This window comes from Pelmatolapia mariae, linkage group LG7, assembly GCF_036321145.2.
Source record: "Pelmatolapia mariae isolate MD_Pm_ZW linkage group LG7, Pm_UMD_F_2, whole genome shotgun sequence".
Classification (NCBI taxonomy): Eukaryota; Metazoa; Chordata; class Actinopteri; order Cichliformes; family Cichlidae; genus Pelmatolapia; species Pelmatolapia mariae.
Genome location: NC_086233.1, coordinates 21313159 through 21334381, shown reverse-complemented (window position 1 = coordinate 21334381; position 21223 = coordinate 21313159). Strand labels below are relative to the sequence as shown.

The 21223-nt window shown below is 44.1% G+C and overlaps 1 protein-coding gene across 1 annotated transcript; it reads right to left on the bottom strand.

Annotated features, from left to right (window-relative positions):
• Positions 1-1885: 1885 nt before the first annotated feature.
• LOC134630770 (inactive tyrosine-protein kinase PRAG1) lies at positions 1886-20952 on the bottom strand. The gene is made up of 6 exons (XM_063478412.1): positions 20746-20952; positions 17354-17692; positions 15546-17266; positions 8527-8672; positions 6649-7412; positions 1886-4385 (listed from the first exon to the last, which is right to left on the bottom strand). The coding sequence occupies exons 2-6, from the start codon at positions 17615-17617 to the stop codon at positions 3240-3242; spliced, it is 4041 nt and encodes a 1346-aa protein (XP_063334482.1). The 5' UTR covers positions 17618-17692; positions 20746-20952; the 3' UTR covers positions 1886-3239.
• Positions 20953-21223: the final 271 nt, after the last annotated feature.

Here is a 21223-nt window from a genome sequence, read left to right as displayed (position 1 = left end):
GCTCAACAGGCTGCTTCAGTGTGTGTGTGTGTGTGGACTGGTGAGCTAGTGAAAGGGAGAGGAAGACAGAGACTGACTGCTTTCCTGGAAATGCCATTCCATTGGTCAAAACACCATAGCAACATAGTTCCACCTATGACAAGGCAGCAGCCAGTGGTTTTGAAGGAGTGATGTGAAGCAGAAGGCTACACTGTGTGGGGGGAGCAGGTGGGAGGTATTGAATTTGGGGGGTGTTTGGGGAGGGAGGGGGGTCTGAGGTCTGTTTTGGCCTGAGGCTCCAAACTGAAATTGAGATTCCACCACATGACCAACCTGTTGTCTTCCACAGCGGCAAATGTTTTTCTCTTTTGTCTGACAGGAGTTTTTGGCTCCTTTCATCCTGTACTTATTTTACTTTTTCAAAAAAAAAAAAAAAAATCTAGTTTTAATTTGCTCACGACGCTTTAGTCCCTGCACAAAAAATAGTTTACAAGACATAGAGAAATTATTCTGAATAGAATCAACAGAAGTTAATTCCCTATTATGTTTATGGGCAGTCTGTCAGCCAAGCAACAGAAAGGCTAGGACCAATAGGAGCAGGTATCTGCAACATTGTTTACTGCTGTGGATTTTTTTCAGTATGGAGTTAATTAGTTAATTTGCATGTGTTTCACACAGTCTTACATAGCATAATTTGGAGTAATAGGATCCACAAAACACACTGAGCAACATAACAAAAGGCTGCTGTTTTCTCCCGTTCATCAAAAACACCCTCTACTTCCTGTGTGACATCCAATCAAGGCCCTCTTTCTGAACAGCTCTACTATCAAGTCACACATAAAAACACACATAAAAATGAAGCAAATTGTGTAAATGTGGTTTATCATCACCTACTAAAGGACTGGACACCTTTTTGCCTTCAGATCTGTTTGCTTGATGCAAAACTCCCTTTCTAACACATCCCAAAGGTGCTCTGTTGGACTGAGGAGACCATTTCTTCAGCGCAGCGAGCTCACAGTCATGGTCCATGTTTGAGCGTTATACTGTTGTAAGCAGCCATTAGAAGATGGGCACACTGTGGTCATGAACAGAAACAATACTCAGGTAGACTGTGTTTAAACAATGATCAGTTGGTACAAAGTAATCCAGTGTGCAGAGAAAAATACCCCCACCTGAACCACTGATACAAGGCAGGATGGATCTGTGCTTTCATGTTGTTTACAGCAGATTCTGACCCTACCATTTGAATGTGGCAGCAGATAGAGACTCATCAGAGCAGGTATTTTCCCCCCCGATCTTCTAGCTTGTGTGATCTGTCACATCAGGTTCCTGTTCTCAGCTGGCAGCGTGGCACGCTGTGTGGTGCACCAGGTGTGGAACCTTGAAGCTGTGCCCCATCTGCTTCAAGGTTCAACATGTTGTGCGTTCAGAGATACCGTTGCTGTCCTGTGAGCTTGAAACGTTCTATTCCATTCTGAACTCTGGCATCAACAACGAATTTCCACACAGAGAACTGCTGCTCACTGGATATTTTCTCTTTTTCTGACCATTTTCTGTAAACCCTAGAGATGATCTGTGGGAAAATCCCAGTAAACCAGCAGTTTCTAAAATACTCAGCCCAACACGTCTGCCACAACAACCATGTCCAAAGTCACTTCAATTCAAAATCACCTTTCATCTTTATTCTGTTTGGTTTGAATGATGTCTACATGCCTAAATGCGAAGAACTGCTGCCATATTTGCGTTAACAAGCAGTTGTGGAACTAATAAAAAGGCCAGGGAATGTATCTATCAGTTGTCACAAACAGCTTGCAGATATTCATTAGCGGCACCTGCTAATAGCCCAATCATTAAAATGGATAAGTACAACAAAACAAAGAAAAAACTACCTCAACACACCACATCCTGCAGTGAGAAAATATATGCAGTTTATTGATAGATGCAAATAAGAGGCACACACACAAAATAATTCCAATCAATAATGCATTAGTCGTGAGTTCAGGGCGTGTTTTACTTTTCTTCCACATTAGAAACAGTCGGTCATGAATAAAAACCTGCGTGCAGGCTGTTAATGTGTTGCCACACTTTTTGTTTGAATATAATTTATAACTTGAAGCTTTCATGACACATAAAAAGAAAAGCCCAGCTGTTGCTGAATATCATGGAAATAAACAGAAATTCCAGTGACTACTACAAGATAACAACTTAAATCATAAATATCTTGTTTTTTAACTGCTGCTCATATTCATGGCTTTTTAAGACCTGCTTGGGCCCATTCACTTCTATTATCATCTACAAATCACTGTACAAAACCAAAAAAAAAGAAAAAAAAAGAAAACATTGTTCCTGTGAAAGGCCAGTTTCACAAAGGACAAATGGTGGGGAGTATTTACATTAGGCTCGAGTAACTGTAACAAATACAAAAGAACAAAAGGCACTGTGACAAATGTCAACAAACATTTAAATATATAATAAAATTGAGCAAAGGAGGGAAAAAACTGCGTGTAGTAGAACAGTAGTAGTATTTTTTTCCAAAAGGCTGTGTTGATCATTTCCAAGTATACACAGAATAAAAAGAAAAAAGGATAATCCTGCAGTAATTCTGCAATACAGCACTATGTGCCCATGACAAAAAACATGAGAGTAAAAGGTGCAATACGGTAAAGCCTGCAGGTGACCTCACATTTCCATTAGCAGAGAAATTAGCCGTACAGGTTACATGTAGACAAAGTTAGCTGCACATGTATGTGCGACACAGCATTACTGACACAGAATTAGGTTATGAATTGCTATCCTGTCATCAGCGCGTATAAATGTCTCCACTGACATTTAATAAATACACAAAACACAGTGCCAAACATGAACTTTGGTAAGTGTATTATTATGAATACTGTCCATGTTCTTTTTTCCCCCTGATGCATCCACCGGGATCGCGAGAGAAAATAAAAACAGATTCTAGTTCTCATGAGAATCTTTCTGATTATTACAAAATCAGTGGCGTGTTCACACGTCTTTTTTTATACTTAGCTCACTGTCGCAGGATACTGTTGGTATAAATTAAAAAAAAAAAGTTCAGACTGGACGGCTAGTTTGATGCATGGATCTCATGCATGAAGTAGATCAAATACACGGGTGCGGGTTTTCTCCAGAGGATTGCGCTTCCTCATCCCATTCTTTGACATCATTGGTCTCTCTCGCACCTACAGTCGCATATAACTATGCTTTCACCCACATGGATTTTTAACCCTTAATGTGAGCTTTCACTTTAGTGAGTAGAGCAGTTCAGCTGTATGGCAGAGGGACAGAGGGTGAGCTGAGGAGAAGTACTGACAGCACAGCCAGTCCTCCAGCTCTGCGTTCCTCTCTGGCTCCAGCGAGCGCTCGGCAAACTTCATCATCAGCAGCGCCCTTTTCACGTCGAGCCAATTAAGGAGACCCTCGTGTCGGGATCCATCGACAAAGTTTCCCCCTTGTCCTTGTCTCTCCCACTGCTGATCCATGAGGTCCTTCCTCGGTCCCCAGAGCAAGCTCTGCAATATGCGCTTGGCCTCCTGGATGTGGATGCGTTTGATGGGGTCAGGTTGGAGAAGGAGCTGGGCCAGCCTCTGGAGGCCAGCTGAATAAAGGGAGACCGAGGGGATTGGAGGCAAGTCCTCACAGCGGTAGTCTTGTTCCTTCAGTGCTGGACTGACCTCAAACGGGTTTGGCTGGTGGAGGAGCTCATAGATCAGGATGCCTGTCTGGAACTCATCAAATTTGCGGTACTGGGCTGCTGAGAGGATCTCAGGCGCCAGCCTGGCGTGGTCGCGTTTGATGCGAGGGTCCACATTGGTTGACACGGCATCCTCCGATGAGCGACGCTTGGCCTTTGCGAAGTTACTGATCAGGAGCCGGGGAAGGTGACGCTGAGCCTCTGCACCGCTTGAACCATTACTGGAGCTGTTTTCAGTCTGTGGAGCGAACAGAGCGGGCCTGCGCTGATGAGGTACCAACAACAAATTTTCTAGGCAGAGGTCACGGTGCGTGACCCCGTGCTCTTTCAAGTGCTCCAGGCCATTGCAGAGTTGTAGGAGGAGGAAGCATATGCGACGCTCGTAGACCTCTGGCTGAGCTTTGTGGAATGCCTCCCACTCCCGAACAAAGTCAGCTGCCGTCTGCTGAGGGATCTCAGGTGTGATGACCACCACTCGCTCTCTGTCTTCCGGCTGGCCCTGCACAGACTGAGGCAGTGGCGAAGCAGGTGTGGTTGGCTGGGAGACTTCATCAGAAGGCAACATGCTCTGGGGGACACAGGCGAGGAAGTGACCACAGTCCTGCTGAAGGTTGAAGTGAGGAGGCATGCTCTGCTGCACTGACAGGCCGTAGAGATGGCCCTGTTTGGCTTCAATGCTTGAACTCTTGCAGATCTGCAGAGGTATGTACACAAAGGAAGGGAGAAAGGGGTGAAGCAGAAAAGAAGAAAGGGACAAAGAGGGAGGGAGGGAAAATTCCAGAGAGACGGGAAGGGAGTGGAGCCAAGAAACATAAGAAAGGAATTCTTGTTAGTTAAGTTCCAAGGTCAGTGCTAATTCAGTTCCTGTTCCTATTCATGTGAAATCAGCACCCCTGATGGACATGTAAGCTCAAGCCTCAGCTGAAAAGCTTTCTCAAAAAGACTTTTTATTCCACAGTTTGGCAAGTTGATAGCAGTACCAGATTCTGTTGGGATGAAAATAAACTACTACAGCCCTTCAGTGTCCATTCTCGTTCTAAAAATAGAACATTTCAAACTTGTCTGTGTGAAATATTACATCAAATTTTTTAAACAACACCTCCCATTAAATTATATTTATTTTAAGTCTTTGATGGGACTGTTTTTTTTTTTCAAAAATAATGATCTCGTCTTAGTGAGAAGGTTTAGGTGGCAATACAGTAAACAGTATTACATGTAAAAAAGCATGCTGTACAACACTGACTTTGCTGTGTACTGACTTTGCTTAAATGTACAAAATTATCGTTAGCACAGGGATGAGTGTCTTGTATAAGTAAGTTTGTCTTGGCTTTGGACAACAGAAAAGGTCTGTCTGGGCTGTAAATCCTGCCTGGAATGTAAAGATTAATCAGCCCAGAGATATTAAGCAAGAGTCTGGGCACCCAGGCTGTGGCAAAACACACAATACAAACAGCTGCTACATTGTACAGCACTAATGACTTTCGGGCAAAGATCACATCACCCACACCCTCCTTCCTCGTTATTTGCATTACATGCCTTTAAGGTTTGCGCTGTAGTGGGGCTATCCCATCTGCAGCCTTAGAACAAATAAGACTGCTGCCCAGTTTTAATCTCCTCATCCTGTCCTCAAACTGTCAAGTACCTGCTTAAAAGTTCAACACCCACTAGGTCAACTGTACCTCAGACAACTGTAAGTTTTCACTTCTCTCAACTGGAACTGACAGTTACGAACAAGCAGAGTCCCCCACTCTGTTACTATACACTTATAGGTTATCTTCTGCACACAGTTTTAACAACAAATGCTTTCCTTAAAATTTTCTATTTCATTTAAATGTTAGCCTTGCAAATCCAAGTACATTATATGAAAACCAAAAATACAAGTACAATAGGTGGTCAAAGTTTAAAGTTTACACTTAGCTAAAAGTAATGGATAAGCAGTAAAAAAATGGCAGCCAAAAAATGTGTAAGTGATTAAAATGAATGAGTAACTATCCAAGTGATGCTAGCAGTGAATCGTTAGCTAGCAATATGGATTAGCAGCTGACTAGCTAGGTAAAGTTGAAAGTGTTAATAGGGCATATACTGGATAAATGGGTAGAATTGGTGACACCATCCTTTGATATTAATATTTGATAAATAGAGTGCTGCTAAAAGTACCACAACAACAGTCCCCTCAAGGTGCTTTATACTGTAAGATAAACTTTACTATTAGCCTATTGCAAACCTCCAACAATCAAACAACCACCTATGAGTAAGCACTTGGCAACAGCTAGAAGGAAAAACAGGAAGAAACCTCCAGGAGAACCAGTTTTAGAAGCCATCTGCCTTGACCGGTTGGGGGCATCCAAAAGTAGCCCAAACCAGTTTGAAATGAATTCTGCTGAATATATATATAAAGATAAAACATGTTATATTAAAATAGTTTCTCAGTATGTTAGGGGATCCAATGAAAAAGATTGGCAACCACTTGTTTAAACTATGTAGGATATTATTAATAATATGAATACTGTAAACTGTACTGTATTGATGATCCTACAATCCCATTTTAATGAGAATCCACTTCAAAAGAAGTCCGAGTTAACTGTTATTTACATTTTTATTTTTTTGTACCTCCCTATTTATCGTTTACTCTCCAAACAGTGCATCAAAGCTGTGTTCAGTTACTGACAATCTAACTGAACTGCTGCTTCTTCATGTTAGGTGTGTAGAAAACGGCACTGAGGCTATTATTTTGAAGTAGTGACAGGAAGCATAACAGGTTGCACACCTGCCAACCTTTACCTGTTTTGCAGAAAAAGTGCTTGGGTGCTCACAACAACAAACAAAAAGCTAGTTGTTCATTCGGTTGCCCAGTTAGTCTTTTTGGGTTAATTCTGATAAAGTGCTCACAGAGTGTGTTGCGTGCCTGGAAAGTAAAACATCTCTCTTGCAAATGAAGCTCAGTATTTAGGGATTACCTTTACAGCGTAGGAGCTGCTGGGGTCTAAGGCACAGGCGGCAGAGTAGTACACAGCGTCTCCTGCATTGCAGCTCGGCTTGCTAGACGTGAGCCTGAACAGAGACCAGTTGCTCTCTTCAAACCTCAGCGGGTTCTTCTGTGAGCGAGTGAAGTGATCTTCACATTTTAGAGCCAGGCGCCGCAGAGACTCAGCATAAAGCCCGCCCAGTTTGGAGTACACTCCTTCTCTACTGTCGATGTTGCTCAGAAGGGTCTGGAGCTGCAGGCTCGAGCCGAAGTTTGGCGCCGAACCTGGTTCTGCAGCTGAGAACGGCACGCTGAGCTGAGGAGAAGATGAGCAAGTGATGCTGCTTCGGCAGTGCACGCCCAGCCGACCATGAGTCTTGACTGGCTCGTCCAGCGTCCTGGACCTCAAGGCTCGTCCCAGGGGGGCGTGACAGCGTTCTAGAGACTCACTGGAGGAGAAAATGGGCCGTGGATCAACGGGGCTGGATGGCAAACTGGAACGGGAGCTGGCATCAGCGGTCCGGCACACGTTGCTCTCTGAGCCGGTAAACGGGAGGCGCGGGTACGCTCGAACGAAAGGCTTTCCGTTTCCGTCGGGAGCGGACACGGTGCGGCTGGCCATTTTTTTCTCTGGGAGTGGAGGCGGCTGCTTACTGGGGCTGGTAATGGAGGGAGGGTTAGGAGAACCTGGAGCTGAAGCCACCGGGCTTCTAGGAAACGGAGAAGAACAAGACATTCGTGTAGCATCCTGAGAACCTATGGAAGAAGAAAAAAAAGACGTTAGCAGGTCTGCCAATTAAAATAAAACCAAACTCACAGACATAACCAATGAAACACAAACTGTGTCAACTTGGGAATTACAGGCTTCCACATGCACACAAACTAATACTGACACAAACAGAGAGAAATGTCTCTTGGCAGACTTTCGTTTTCCTGCCTTTGTGGATTCACACAGTGTATCCTTTGTGTCTGTGCGTCCTTCTAAGTTAATTTTACTTAACAGGATTCCCTGACAGAATATTCCCAGGTGACGGCTGCAAATCTGATTTATCTACTACGCCCCTTATGTCACTGCGTACTGCTCGGCTATAATATAAAGACATACCTTGTGTCTACAGAAGAACTGGAAATTTTCCACAATCCAGGGTCCATGGTGACAGTCAAAACATCTTCCACCCAGTTATGAACCATTTGTCAATTAAAGACTTAAACTTGGAACTTGACATTACACCAGAGAAGACTGAAGATATTTAGATAATTGTGCGGTGCAGTCTTCAAGAACTGCTTTTGCAAGGGGGGGTGGATAGTAAAGGTGGGTGGGGGGTGGCTCTAGGATGTAGCCAAGCCCTTTTTCCCCTCGTTATCAGAGTCCATAATTATCTCTTCAAACAACATTGCTCAGGAAGTTGCAGCAATTACAAGTGTCTGAGTGCCACCGAGGTTTAAAGCTGATACGTGAAGGATGACGACAATTTCCAAAGCGAGGACAGATGCCTCTCATTCTGAGCCACGTCTCAGGCTAGAAGACCGCGAAAAACGTGAACTAATGAACCCGTTACAACAAACTGCATGCGCACTGCATGCGAAAAAAAGGAACCAGGGATAAGCTGACAGCCACTAACTGTAAATCCCTGCAGAGCTTCCTTTCCTTGTTTCGATGTTGCTGCTCAGGTTAACTCTGAACAAAGTGCACCTTTATGGTTCGCAGTCATAAAAGAGCAAAACAACTTCCATGGATACCCAAGTGTACATGTCAGAAAATTCACTGACATTGCCACGTAGATATGTCATGCTCGTTTCAGTTGGATTACACGAATGTTTATTACTGCTATTATTATTTTTATTAACTGATTCAGTATGAGCTGCTTACCAGTGTCAGTTGCAGCCAGGTTGTCAGTGGAGGCCATTGGGAGGCTGGAATTGCTCAGGCCCCGTAGAGACGAGGTAGGGCTCTCTACTGACCCATGTTGGCCACAGCGGTCCATCTCCATGTTGCTGCCACTCATCCTACCCACTCTGTCATGGAGAAAACAACAAAGCAGAGATAATGTTACACAACTTGATTTTTTACCATTTACTTTTCTACAACAGGGCCCGGTGCAGTGTCTCGAGGCAGTCAATCTGCTGATCTGCAGCAGAAATGGGCATTTTTCTTGCATGCCCGTTTGTAAATGTGGAACCATTCCTCTTCCTCTTGCTTGTTTTACGTCTGCACTATGCAATTAATAAACCTGCGGAAAGGACGACATAGTTTCATCTGAAATGATGAATAAGTCATGTCAAGTTTCACTTCTTTGTTAGGAGTGCTACGCTTCCTGATTCAACGTTGCCTCATAATTGCAATAAACAAGCCTCGATGAAAAATGTACTGCCATTCACATCAGAATCTAAAAGTGAGACTGAGCAACTGCTGCTGAGCGTTAGCCCCTCTGTGTCCACAAGTGGCAATAAGAGCATAGGTGCAAACTGGATTTCCCTACATTTAGTTGCATTTTCCTAATTTATGCTTGTGGCTAGGGACTCAGAGTTACATTAACGACTAAAATCTGTAAAAGAATAAATGCGAGGACCTCTCTGGTTTTTTATAATCTTTTTAAAAACTGCACTATGGTTCCCAAATGTAGCTTCAACTAAAGGCTACAAATTTAAGCACAAAGTACAACCAGAATTCCTCCTGTCCATTTGCCTGATTACCTGACCATCTAACCATCGTGACTGCGTCTTATAATGCTGGTGAAAACTGTTCATGAACAGTTTCTAATAAAGTTGACCAATTAGGGTGACTGACAGCTATTCGCTCTTCTCATTACAGCTGCTAATGGCTCAGGGAAGCAGGGTCCCATCCCTCCCCTTCATCTGCCCCTCTCCGTCCTCTCCTCCGTCACAAAATGACTCCTCTATCCGTTTATCTGCCGGCCCCTGACTTCAGTTCCACCATAAATCAGCAGAACAAACAGACGAGCAGAGGAGAGAAGCACAGGAGGGAGACAAAGGGTTAGGTATTCTCTGTTGGTAGTTAGCTAAAGGATTCGCTATCATTTTACAGACAAAAGAGGCCGTGATGAAAGGCAGTGGAAATGCTGAGGCGCAGGAGAAATGGTAATGGGCGCAGGGATTGTGAGCGAATGTGCATGTCTGCGCCCGTGCATGTCTCGGTCTAGATCTCTCCGATTTGTATCCAAAACATGAGATTTTCCTATGTGAAAAAAAAAATGGCACTGATTTATACTGGAGGATGAGCATGGATGAGCAAGCTTCTTTAGGAGAGGCACGCAAGGAAGGAGATACAAGCGTTTAGGGTGGTACAATATTTGTCCTCATTATTGTTTGTTCCATTAAACGCACATAAATGTTTCAAGTGAAGATTTTTATTGCTGTGAACACTTGGTATCTGCAGTTTGAATTTAATTTAATTTAATTTAAAAGCCCCCCCACACACACACTTTATACAGTGTTGTACAAAATGCACATTATGCACCAAAAGACAACATTTTTTCCAAGATCACCGTGACTAGAATGTCTGATTTTAGACTAAACATCTATTAATAACCTTGGTTTCTCATTTCCTCTGAGTAGATCTAATCAGCTTTCCAGCAAAAAACAAAGCTTACTTGAGATTCTCTTATTGCCCCAGTGAATCTGAGGTTTGTGCTTCGTTATCAACTCCGCTACTACAACATAACCCAGTTTCAGTATAAACAGTTGCACTATCGTAAGTAACCCACTCAATCTGCTTTGCTGTCGTGTAAGTGTGTACTACTAATAAAGCTGTGGGCGACAAGCTTTAAAAAGGCAGTGGACTGGCGTTGCAGCTAACTAGCTAGAGATAGCAGTGTAACAGTGTAAAATGAGACATAAACCAAACTGCAGCAGTGTTGTTGTTGTTGTAGGTTAGGCTAATTGAACTGATTTCACTTCCTGACTCTTACTTGGGACGTTCTTTGTGGTAAACACATAAAATGATGCGGTGGGAGCGAAAGCATGCATGCACTATGTTTACGTGCAAAAGGTCACATGCTCACCCATGTACAAACATACTTGGATTTTCAGGGCTATTTCATGTAGAGATGTAATCTTTTAGTCACGGGCTTAGCTGGTTAAAGAGTATTAAGAATACACCCGATTAATTCATAATACACCGTCCATCCTTTATGTATGCTGCAGGAAGCAGAGGTGGTAGCAGACACACCATGCAATGCAATGAACACAATCCCCGCAAAGCTTGCAGTGTTAGTTTTTATGAGTCTCTGCCAGAGAGGAATGAATTGAACTCTATCTCTGTGATATTATGGACAATATAAATATCTCATGTCCTCCTTTAATATAAAGACTCACAGGAGGTAAAAAGCTGTATATTGCATTTCTGTTACACTGGGTTATATTTTCTCCCGCTTGTTGTGCAACCTCTACATGTTCCAACAGAGAATAAAGAGACACATTGTTTGCCTCCAAAGACTGTAGGACAGTTACCAAGGCTGTACAGTTTTATAAACCAAAGATCCATTAATGTTTGACACAAATCCTTGCTATCTCTTGCAGACTGCTCCAGGCCTACCTTGTCATCATTTGTCAGCCTTTTCCCCCCTTTTCTTATTCACCGCCGCTCAGCTCACGTGTTAAAAAAAAAACCCCCAAAACAATCTTTGAAATGCAACTCTGTCGCTCCTCCTGTCTAAGAATGTAAAATCTATTAGAACTATCAAGCTTTTCATCTTACGACGTCTTTCTACTGTACCAGCGAGACTTGTTAAAACAGAGAATTAGATCAAGAAAGTGGAAAAACATTACATGAGATTAGAAGAAGAGCAAATGGCAGTTTGTAAAAGAGGAAGGAAACAAATTTGACCACATGCAATGCTACATCTAAATTTTGGCATCTGATGGAGATGTGGGGGGAAAAAAAAAGAGAGAAAAGCAAATCTAAGAAGCAACCTGAAACACAAACTCTTCACCAGCCTAATGACATAGCAGTCAGATTTTGTGTCTCACTGGTGATGCAGGAGAATAATTTGTCGTCAGGTGCCTACCTCATGCTGAGGTCCTTGCTGGGCCGGTTGGTACAAAATGCCCCTGGATCATGCTAGCGGCTCCCTAGAGCCACGCTGTGTGTAGGTAACACAACCCTGGTGCCACACGAGTAATGTGTGTATTTAAAGTGTCTCACAAGAAAAGCAACAGCATCCATTAGATGCGAGGAGTTAAAGCGCCCACATTTCTAATTTCATTCACCTACGAGTTCACTTTAGAAAAGCCTTCAAGTCTGCCAGACTGCAACAAGATGCTATCTGTTGTGCAGCAGAAAGGGGATCAGGAAGGCTTTGTGCAGGGAGGGGCAGCAAATCTTGGAATAGCAGATCACAGAGCGAAGCCAATTCAAACCCAAGTCAAGTTGAGTCCACAATGCTGATCTATAAAATCTACTTCTATCTGTGGCAACTGATCGCCAGGCTGGAACAGTTTGGGAGTTGCCCCGGGGGGCAGCAATCTGTTCACTAAAGCCCCTCCCTCTTTGGCAACATTTACACACCAGTTGACACGCCTTCCTTGTTAAGGAGTAGGCTACTTAATCATGCACACTCATCCATGACGTAGGCACATGCACAAAAGCGAACACCTCCTAGGCCCGACCCGACATATAATCCATTGGATGACCTGTTACACGGAATAAAAGAGCAAAATCTGGTGTTTTATGCTGTGATCAAAGGCTCTGAGAGCCAGATTTTTTTAAACCATCTGTGGATTTTAAATGATTCAGAACTTTAAAATGCTCCTTCAAAGGGGACGTGTACTCATGTCTTTGAGTCGGGAATGTGGAACTACTCTCCAGTACTGTGTCTCCAGTAGTGACCAGGGTCGCTTACTGCTTAAACAAATTAAACCCACTGAAACTTGGAATGCCACAAAGCTAGAGCTGTCACTGGCTGGGTAAAGGCGTGTTCCCACATGTGTCCCAACAAGGTATTTTTATCAGCGCAGAATGTTGGCAATGTCATAACAGCAAAAACGGTTCCTTCCTAGAATTACCGCAAACATAAAGCCCCACTGAAATGTGATCAGCGGTCTGTGTCGTCTTCTGAGCTTTGGCCGAATCTAGCTCAAGATGAGAAAACGCGTGCTTGCGTGGGGAAGTCACATTGTGTGTGTGTGGCTTGCACCTCATTGCACTGTTATAGACAAAGCAAAGTTTAGTTTAAGGGGGGAGGGGGTTCATTTGATGCTCTAATAACTTCAACACAGAGCCTCTTCTCTTTTTCTTGTTTGGAAAACTGACTTAGACAGCACAATGTATTCTTAGACTCACGCAGCTTCAGTTTAAGGCAACTGTGCATTTTTTTATAGCTTACATATGACTGGTAAGACCAGGAGTGTGCAAAGAGGAGCATTCATCATTTTGCATATATAGCACATGATGTAATAAAACGTGATTACCAAGCCACACAAATGACCAGCATGTGGACTTCAGCAGAAATATCATACACACAAACAAACAAACACACAGTACTGTGAAAATTTCACCTCTGGTCTCATTTCTTTATATTTTTCTTCAAAGAAGTCAGATTTTCTTGGAATGTTTTTTTAAGTGGTCTTGAGCAATAGTTCTCTGGGCTTTCTGATGTTTTTCAAAGTTTTTCTTTGGATAGTGGCTGCTTTAAAAAAAAAATCATATTTAGTCTAGTCCTTGCATCTGCCCATTTTCTGAGTAATGCTTTTTTTTTGGTTTTGTTTATTGAACCTCTTAACACTGACCTATGAATCACTGAAGGATGAAAAAGGCTCTTAACTCACAGGATGTGAACCAGTGTTGTTTTTACATATAAGAGAAAACTGACCAGAGGGCCCATTTTAAATTGGATCTTTGTTACTAGCAGTCTGTTGTAAGAAGACATCATTTGTTTCCATTCCTTTAGCTGATTGAATCTATGAAACTCACAAAAATAACACATTTTGACAGACATACAATAGTATTTTTTGCACCAACAAAGTGATTCCCAGAGAGCTATCAGCTTGAATTTGACACTTCTCAGCATGTGGTGCAGTGTGTTCTTAAAATATCTGAACAGCACCTGAAAGTCATGTCTTTAAAGAGTGGGAAAAATCTAATAAGGTCCTGGAAAAGGAGCTGAGAGATGTATTTGAGCCTTTAGTTGATCCAATGTACTATTCACTAAAGCCTCATCAGAAATAATTTTAGTGGACAGGTGGCTGTCAAGAAGCCATTCGTGCAGAAGGAAATTGGGGAAAAAGGTGGAGGTATGTCACTTTACATAAGAATTTGACTGAAAATCAGGTCTTGGAGCGACTAATCCAAATGTGAAAATTCTGATTCAAACCACTGTCAATATGTACCAAGGACATCAGGAGAGGTGTAGAACAGTGAGTGGCTACAGCCATCTGTAAAAACATGGTGGAGGCTCTGTCATGGTTCGAGGATGCATTTCAGCCAGGGGTGTTGTAGATCTTGTCAAAATTGATGGAATTATGAACACAGAAAAATGCCATCAGATTTGGACCCACTAGCATCTGACTGACAAAGATCCCAACCACAATACAGTAAAATGCCACCAACATCCAAAGAAGAGCTTCGACAGTCTTCCAGGAAGTCCAGAGAACTATTCCTGAAGACTACTTTCGTGCCTAAGAGGGTTCAGGCTGTGTTAATGAATAAATATTGGCTTTCACGCTTGTTAGAAATCTTTTATATAAGGCTCATTTTTGCTGTGTACACTGTATTTTCATGCATGTTTAAAGATGTTTCAATAAATCACTGCACTTTCTCCCAATTTCCTATTAAAATATAAAGAAAGGAAGGGCTAGTCAAGAGTTTTCCACAGTACTACAAATGCTTTTTGCATCCATCGTCTACAGTGGTGCAGCCAAAACAAATTTACAGTAACTTGACATAGCAGCAGGCTACTTAACAGACGTACTTTGTGCATTAATTACAATTGAAAAAGGTCACGCTGCTAGCATGAATAGAACAAGGCGTGCATTAAGGAATATTCTGCAAGAGTCTGAATGATCACAAGGCATTAGAATGGAGGCTGAATAATGATGCTATGAAAGGAGAAGGCACTGCGAGTTTCACACTGATGACTGCAGTTAGATACTGTATCTGCACATATGTATGGTCACAGACACCGAATAGTGACTTGCATGACATAAATGCATCAGAACTGCCTTTGTGGAGAGCATTACCTTAGGCCTAAGTGGATGTTATAAGTGCTAAATTAAATAATATAATCAAACCACAGTCCCAAAAATTCTAATGCAAGTCACTGAGACAAAACAATAGAACAAGTATTTGCTACAACAGGCAATTCACATGTGATAAACCTGCGTTACAGTAAAACTGTATTACAGTATGTCAACAGCTTACCTCCATATAATTCAGTATCTATCACACTTTTTCACTGCTGCCTTTGAATAAACAATATTTCAGTTCCCCTGTCCTTAAGCCAAGTTGTGCATTTGCTGGGTTTTATCACCATTTACTATTTCTTTAAGAGCATCTATGTGTGTTATATTCTTATGCAAAAACCAAGAGAATTTCAGTGGTTACATGTTTGGATATTAGATGATCAGATAAAAGGATTTTGTGCCTGTGATGTTTTCCAGCTACTCTGAACAAAGTTAGTGAACACCTTCTGAGATATTTTGTGTTGTTGGTCAACATGAGTGATGGAGCAGTGTTGTTGCCTCAGTTAGGCTCAACCATCTAGCTGCTATTCTGCCATTGCTTTTGACAACATGATTAACTGAAAAAGCAGATTTAGTAATAAAAAAAAAGTCATAGATCTTTCTGAGATCTGCTGCATTGCTGCTCTGTCCTGTTCAAGGGTTAACCAAATGTGTGACTGTAAAACAAAAACAGTGCTTTGCTATTCTTACCTGTGCAGTTTCTTGGGTGGGGGAGGCGGTGGATTGGGGTCATTGCTGGTAGCTCCCTTCCCTGGTGCCAGCAGCTCTGATGAGCCACCATGCAACGGTTGCTTTGCCGGCATGCTCCCGTTATGCTTGCCCTCCGCCTCTGCGCCGTTGCCCTTAGTTTCCCCCTGATAGGCACCATTGTTAGTGGCAGCTGGGGGGGCCGTGCCTGGCTCTGTCAGCGGAGGGGGGCCGCTGTGGGCCTTCGAGTCCCTGGCCTCCTTCCAGACAGCAGCACCATTGACTACGCCTGTCACCCGAGAGGTTGCCTCAGCACTGGCGGCTAACTTTTTCTTTTCAGTCTCTTTCCGGTCTCTTTCTTCCTCCTCCTCCTCTTCCTCAATGCGGCAGTTCCAGCCAGAGCTGTGGTGGTGGGGCTTGTGCCATCGCTCGGGCGCTGGGCTCTGGTTCTCCGCAGTGACCTCTTTAGTAGAGACGAAGAAAAGCATGGGGAGTTCAGTGAGAGGGACGGGAGATGAAACAGACGGAGAGAGGCTGGAGGTCAGAAGTCTGGGAAGTTCAGGAAGTGGGACTGGAGAAGACATGGACGATGAGAGGCTAGAGGTGCCCAGTTTTGGGGAGCGGGTGTTCCTCTTTGGAGGAATTGGTGGGCTGGACTGGGGCTTGGGGTGCAGAGTAGGGGCACAGCCTACTTCTGTAGCAAGAGAGCCTGTGCTGTGGCTGGGGCTGGGCCAACGGAAAGCAGGACTGCTTTGGTCTTTACGAGCCGTGGGGCTGAAGTGGCACTGGGTGCTAACAGCCGAATCCGGGCTGCTCAAGTAGAAAGTCCTGTTGTTCTCCTCCATGTGAGCAGCCATTACAGTGATGGTGGCCCGCTGACTGTCTCCTGAGAGGTCATGCTCAGAGCTTAGGGACTCCTCAGTCTGGTTTGGGGACTCCGGTTGAGACTGCAGTCCATTTTCTTGCTGCTTGCGCTTTTTCTTAGTGCTCTCAGCATAAATTGGCTCTGAGCTTTTCTGTCCACTGAAAAAGGTGGGAGTTGACTGTGGGCTACCCATAGATGGTGGGCTTTGGGGCCTCCTCGAGCTGTCTTTTCTTCCTCCTGAGCCTTCCGGTCCAGGAAGTGAATCTGTGCTGCTACGATAAGAATAAGAGGAGTCTGATAGGTTGCTCTGTTTGGACAGGATGGGACAAAGAGATTTAGGGCTAGCAACGTCCACACAGGAAGTGGTAGAAGTGCTGGATGTCTTTGTGGTAACACCCGTCGCACTCCCACTGCTCATACCATTGCTGTGGACTGTGGCAGGGCTAGTAGGGACAATATCCAGTGAAAAGGGTATCTCCACAGCTGCCTGATGACATTCTTGATAATTCGACCTGGTAGTCACAACATTTCCATTAAAAGTGCTTTTGGTTCGGAGAGCGGATGTACTATTCTGCTGCCTGCAGGAGTCTTCATTGGCATTTTTCTTTAAACTCTGAGAACCTCGACCCTCCTCCTGGGTAACATAGATATTGCTGATGATCTTAGAGTCAGTGGGCAGGATAGTGGGGGACAAGGGAGTCAAAGAGAAGCAGTTGTTGCAGTCTTTCTTGGTGTCGGGACTCTGAAGAACTGCGTCTCTGTGGGCCTTATTGCAGCCGCTGTTATCAATGTAAAGAGACGACAGGTCTAAGAGCTGCTTGAGGCGCAGCCTCTCAGTTGGGCTCTTTGTGTTTTCCTCCTACAAACAAACATGAACACACATTACCAAACAGACATCCAGCTGACAAAAAAATAAATAAAAAACTTAAACATTTGAGAGGCTCACCTGCTCAATGTTCATGTTGACATCTGCAGCATCGCCGGTGTCGAGGCTCATCATAGTAGGTTTCACAGCTATCGTCGGCTTGCTGTAGGGTGAAGGCGCAGTCACTAAAGCTTCCTCATCACCTCCCGGGCTGCTCTTCAAACACGCAGCTGGTGCGCCGCCATCCGGGAAGCCAACGGTCTTGTGTGCGCTGAACGGGTGGAAGCAGTTCTTACAAGAGCCGGGTTTCCACACGTGTTCTGCAAAGTCGTTGCACGCTGACATCTTGGGTTCGCTAAATCCGGTTTGGTCAGAGGTGGCTCTGGAAGTATCTGGTAGATGCAGGATAACCTGTCATGGCTGATTTTGCGACACGGGGTGTCGGTCGTAGGGCAGCATGTAAAAGGCAGAGAGAAGAATGCAGCACAAGTTTTTGAGTTAGACATATGGCCTAAAAGTGATTACATTAAGTCATAATAATAATTCCACATGTCTTTGTCACAAAAAAAAAAAAACAAAACAAAAAAACTGATGTAAAAATCTCACCCAGCCCTTAAGTTCTTGTCTGACAGCTCATATCTTGTTTGCAGTACCCGGAGAAATGATATCAGACTGTTTTTATTCATTTTGCCTTTAAACTACTAACATATGCATGATCTTCTGCCATAAATCCTAACAGATATTTAAAAAAAACAGTGAAAAGTTCAAGCATCTATTTAAAAACTCAAAGACTAGGAGGCCCAGGCTGACAAGTGTCTCTGACTCCATAGAAGACTTGTTAAGACTTAAGTGTCATTCATGGATGTAACTTGAGAAGACCTGATGTCTGCGTGCACTGCATGTTCCCATGCCCTCTTAAATTAGAGGGTATGTGGTTTCTGTTCAACCAAAGGGTTTTGCCGGTGTGAGCCTGGCAACATAAAAGCCCTCCAGAGCCCTCTGCAGCCCCCAGCGTGCTACCAGAAGACGGAGGAGCCTCAAGCATCCCGGAGGTCGGAATGTCAGGAATGTCTAAAGGCGCAAGTCTCACCAGGGTGAATCTCACACCCACGATGACCCCCCACCCCCCTTCTCTCTTCTACACATGAACACACAAACAACATGTGCGTCCTCCACCTCTCACAAACACAACTGAACCACGCACCTCCTTCCTCTCCCTCGCTGAGCCCCGTTTAACTGGGCCGACAGAGAGAAGATCAACACCTTTTCAGAGAGATCATTTGTTTCCTCGCAGCCGGGAGCGGGGTGGGGGTTTGTGTCTCTATTTATGCTCCTGACACAGCTTTAATTGCCTTTCAACAAGGTGATGCAGTGACATACGGCCACATTAGCTCGCTATTTAAGATGCACCGGCTGGAAAACAGTCGTAAGAGGCAGGAGGATCCACAATTCCTCTTATGACTGAGGAAAGTTCTCAGCTAACTTGCGACTCATCACAGAGAAACATTAGAGCGACATCAAGCATTAACGTAGCCATGGATTGAAAAATACTTAATAGAGGTTAGGCCTATTAAGACTCCAGTTAATTCTTGCTTTATGACCCAATAATGCCACAGGGTATGACGAGTGGTCCCGCTGGCAAAGATAAGATGCATGTTTACATTTTTCTTTGTTCTGTCTGACTCAGTTCATGCAGGAAGGCATCCGCTAGCTCACTGTTTGTTTTACCGTTCCTGCGACAACAGAGGAAACTGCAGCTTGGCCAACATCTTACAGCCTCGTGCATGAGTCATGCGGATAGATGACTGATCAGAGGCGCAAGGGATTATTGGGCCACTGGTTCTCGAGTGCACAGACCTGCTGCCAGTCAACTTTAGTCTCTGCTTTCTCGACGGAGAGTCGCAATCGTCCACGCAGGATTTTCACCTGAGACCACTTCTGGCACTCTTGTCTGCATTTGCACAGCAACACTGGGACACAAATGAAGCTGCACACGGTTTTGGTTATTTTGGCTCTTGTTGGCATGGTCAGAGCTACTTGTTTTAACAGAGATAGACCCTGTGGTCTACATTCCCCACACCTTCTCAAGTTCACCGTTCAATTTCTCTCACTTCCTCTTGCTAAAAGTAAAAAAGTAAAAAAAAAGCTCTCACACGCAGCAACAAGAACAAAAAGTGAAGCAGTACCTTCGATATAAGACACAGACTATGGAGAATATCTCATGAGCGTGTGAGAAGTTGGGGGCTAGAAAAATGACTTGAGAATGGATGTGGAATTTACAGTTTTGAGCCACCACCTCATATAGACTGTGTAAACCTTAGCCTCTGCCCTCATTTCTTTCGACCTTTGTACATACACACACACACACACACACACTGATATTTCAAACACATCCAAAGGTAATCTCAAAGATTCTAAACATTATAACCAGCTGCTGAACCTAAAATTGGTTCTTTTCCCTTTGATGAGCAGGGTGTGAGAATGCACTTTGTCTGAATCCTGAATCTTTACGCAGCAGCGCATAACCAAGGAGTCAACCACCTACAGACACACATGACACCCCCCCCCCCCCCCCCCCCACTCCGACAGACACGGGCGCGCGCACATGTACGCGTAAGCAAACAAACGCAGAGACAGTCGCTATGAAGTGTTGGTCATCAGATAGTTATTACTCTAGGGTTACTGTAATCCACCGACTTGTCCTACTGACTGCTTTTTAAGGAGCTGCTCTGTGCCGTGCGAGCAAACGCACACTTAATTGGATGACAGGCCCACAAAACAGGGGAAAACACACACAAACCAAAAACAAAACACATCCACTCGTACATAATCAAAATAATTGGACAACCTCTAGTTCACGTCACAGTCTGATAAGCAGGTCACTTCAGTGTGTAGTCCCTCACTTTGAATACAAATCCCTTTTCGGGCAACATTTGTCACGCCTGCTCACTCACACGGCCCCGTTCATTCATTCTGGGGGCGCAACCAGGTTTCTCCACAGTCACGAGGGGGTATTTCCAACCCCACCACCCTAAAATAACTTGTGAACTTTCTTCTAAACCCCCATCTTAGATAGATTATTGGTCTATTTTGCGAGCATCAGCTTTAACATCCGCTCGACTTGCGGTAAACACCCCACGTGTTTCGGTCTGAGATTCTGTTTTTAGATGAGGTGCGTGAAGATTTGGGTAAACGTTGCTGTCGCCATGCCAAATTTGGTCGGCGATGGGTTGTTGTAGATTAAATGTAAAAGAAAAATGATGTCCTTAGAATATTGCGTTATTTAGAAAAAAAATCTATTACCTGAATGAATAATACAACGCGCACGCCTATAGAAAATTCAAGTGAAACAACTTTGTTCAGCAGATGAAGCAGGTGTCGCCTATGCAAAGGAAATAAAGGGAGGGAGGAAATAAATGGCACCTACAATGAAACCATGCTGAAGTAGCCAAGGTTATCCGCCGACTGCTTACCTGCTCGGACTTCGTCCTGCCTGGTAACACAAAAGCGTTAAAAAAAAGACCTAAAATAATGAACACAAGTGCAAATGTTCTCGTGATTCCCACAGATGTCGATATTCGTCTGTCTTCAAGTATTCCACCACCGACAGGTTAAAGACGCAGGAGACTGTGCGCTGCTGCGGGCTGTTTTCGGCTCCAGCCAGGCATGCTGCTGTTGCACTGTGCAGAGGTGGAGTGCTGGAGCGCAGCCCTCTGCAGCAACGTGGGGGAGAGCACAAGGAGGTGGGAGGAGCTCCTAACCAACCAGCCTGCCTGCTGCCTGCCTGCCTGCCATGCAGTCGGCCCAGTGGCCACACTCCTGCTGGCTTACAGAATACACATGTATATATACGTTTTATTTATTAAAAATACACAGCCCAACTTCCCCTAATCTTAAACTTTAAGCTTCAGGCTACAAATGATGGTCACTACTACTTAATGGCTCCAAGGT

What these genes read in the sequence shown, in the direction of transcription:
- LOC134630770 (XM_063478412.1), bottom strand. Translation starts at nt 17,617, where the DNA reads ATGTCAGCGTGCAACGACTTTGCAGAACACGTGTGGAAACCCGGCTCT. An exon ending in CCTGGCTGCAACTGACACTG is followed by an intron (nt 7,413 to 8,526) that starts GTAAGCAGCTCA and finishes CTTCTTCCATAG; the next exon opens with GTTCTCAGGATGCTACACGA. An exon ending in GCAGCTCCTACGCTGTAAAG is followed by an intron (nt 4,386 to 6,648) that starts GTAATCCCTAAA and finishes ATACCTCTGCAG; the next exon opens with ATCTGCAAGAGTTCAAGCAT.